A 1533-nucleotide genomic window follows, 5' to 3' on the forward strand; every position below is an offset into this window, starting at 1 on the left:
CGGTGGTTGCCATTTGTGGCAAACCTTGATGACATGGGGAGGTATAGCTGGGGGTCGGCCGCTCTGGCATGGCTGTACCGATGCATGTGTCGGGTAGCGAATAGAAATGTGACTAATCTTGCGGGCCCGCTCCAGTTGCTACAGAGTTGGATATTCTGGCGGTTTCCGTCTTTGAGGCCGGAAGGGTTTGAGGCTTTCTCTTTCCCGCTGGCATCCAGGTATGTGTTATGTTTTTTTACTGTTAACAAATTTCTTTGGCGTTTTTATGGTAGTTTGTGTCTCATATGACTTAAATTTAGGTGGTCTGCCTACTTACCTCCTAACGATGGAAAGGAGTAGAGAGTCATAAGGTATCGGCTTGCATTGGATCGATTGACCGCTCGTGATGTAAGTTTTATAGCAGTTAGAGTTTTTGTTTTTGCTTCGCTATCTAAATGTGACTAGATATATACTTGTTCTTGTAATGTATGATGAGTTTTGAAATTTCAGATTGTATGGGAGCCCTACTCCGCACTTGATGTACTTGCCATTGTCCATCCAGAGATACTTACAGAGGAGCATAGTCGCCTATGGCGAGCGGTGACCAGTTTGATATACTTTGTGGTCATCGAGTGACATCAAGTTGATAGGGTTGTTCCACAGTGGCATTAGGTATAGTTGTGCCATAGAGGTGTGTTCCATCGATGCTAACGAGCGGCTTACAGTGGCGGAATGCCTCAATACACGGAGGGAATGTCCAAAACATCCGATGAAAGTAGACTCTATCTTCATCAACTTGGGCACCCACCCTAACCGGGGACGTCTTGAGTAGAGCAACAGAACCTTCCATCGTGCATGAGACCCCAAGGATCCACCGAGGCAGATCAGCATATGACTCCTCCCAATCACCATATATTTGCGCTACTGCCTTCTGTTTCGCCAACCACACCTTCCGATAACTAGGCCGGAATCCATAAGTCGCCTCCGTTGCCTCTTGCAACACCTTGATCGACACCGACGCATCAGCTCGAACCAACGGATAGATTCTCGCACAAATCACATGATAATCAAGCTGCTTGTGGTCGCTTGATATCGATGTGGCCATACACGTGTGCGGACCGTTGTACCTCCTAACTTCCCATGTGCTCTTCTTTTTCCGCATGACTATCCGAATCAACCACGTGCACCCGTTACCAAACTCTTCATCTTCCTTGGTATTTCAGATTGTCGGACTCCATAACCTTGTACTCAAATCTACGCCGAATACTGTAATCTTTTACACTCAACACGGCTTCCTCTTTACTCTGGAAAGATTGGCCAATCTGAAATTCAGTCATAGGTGTCCCATCATGCATGCCCTGCCCATCGAATGTTGCATCTACATTCTGCTGTTGGCCGACGACTTCCAAGTTCAAAGAAGAGAGGTGGGGAGGGTACTCTTGTGTTGCAGAACCGGAACCTCCATGGGCTGAACGTCCACCTCTTGGAATATCATCATCACTATCCCCACCAATATCGACAGGCTCCACATCTAAATCATCGTCAAACAGTGCA

The 1533-nt window shown here is 47.1% G+C and overlaps 1 protein-coding gene across 1 annotated transcript; it reads right to left on the reverse strand.

Annotated features, from left to right (window-relative positions):
• Positions 1 to 604: 604 nt before the first annotated feature.
• Positions 605 to 1141, reverse strand: LOC112762963 (uncharacterized). The gene has a single exon (XM_025808758.1). The coding sequence runs from the start codon at positions 1139 to 1141 to the stop codon at positions 605 to 607; it is 537 nt and encodes a 178-aa protein (XP_025664543.1).
• Between the last annotated feature and the right edge of the window lie 392 nt (positions 1142 to 1533).

The sequence above is a fragment of the Arachis hypogaea genome, chromosome 17, assembly GCF_003086295.3.
Source record: "Arachis hypogaea cultivar Tifrunner chromosome 17, arahy.Tifrunner.gnm2.J5K5, whole genome shotgun sequence".
Taxonomy (NCBI): domain Eukaryota; kingdom Viridiplantae; phylum Streptophyta; class Magnoliopsida; order Fabales; family Fabaceae; genus Arachis; species Arachis hypogaea.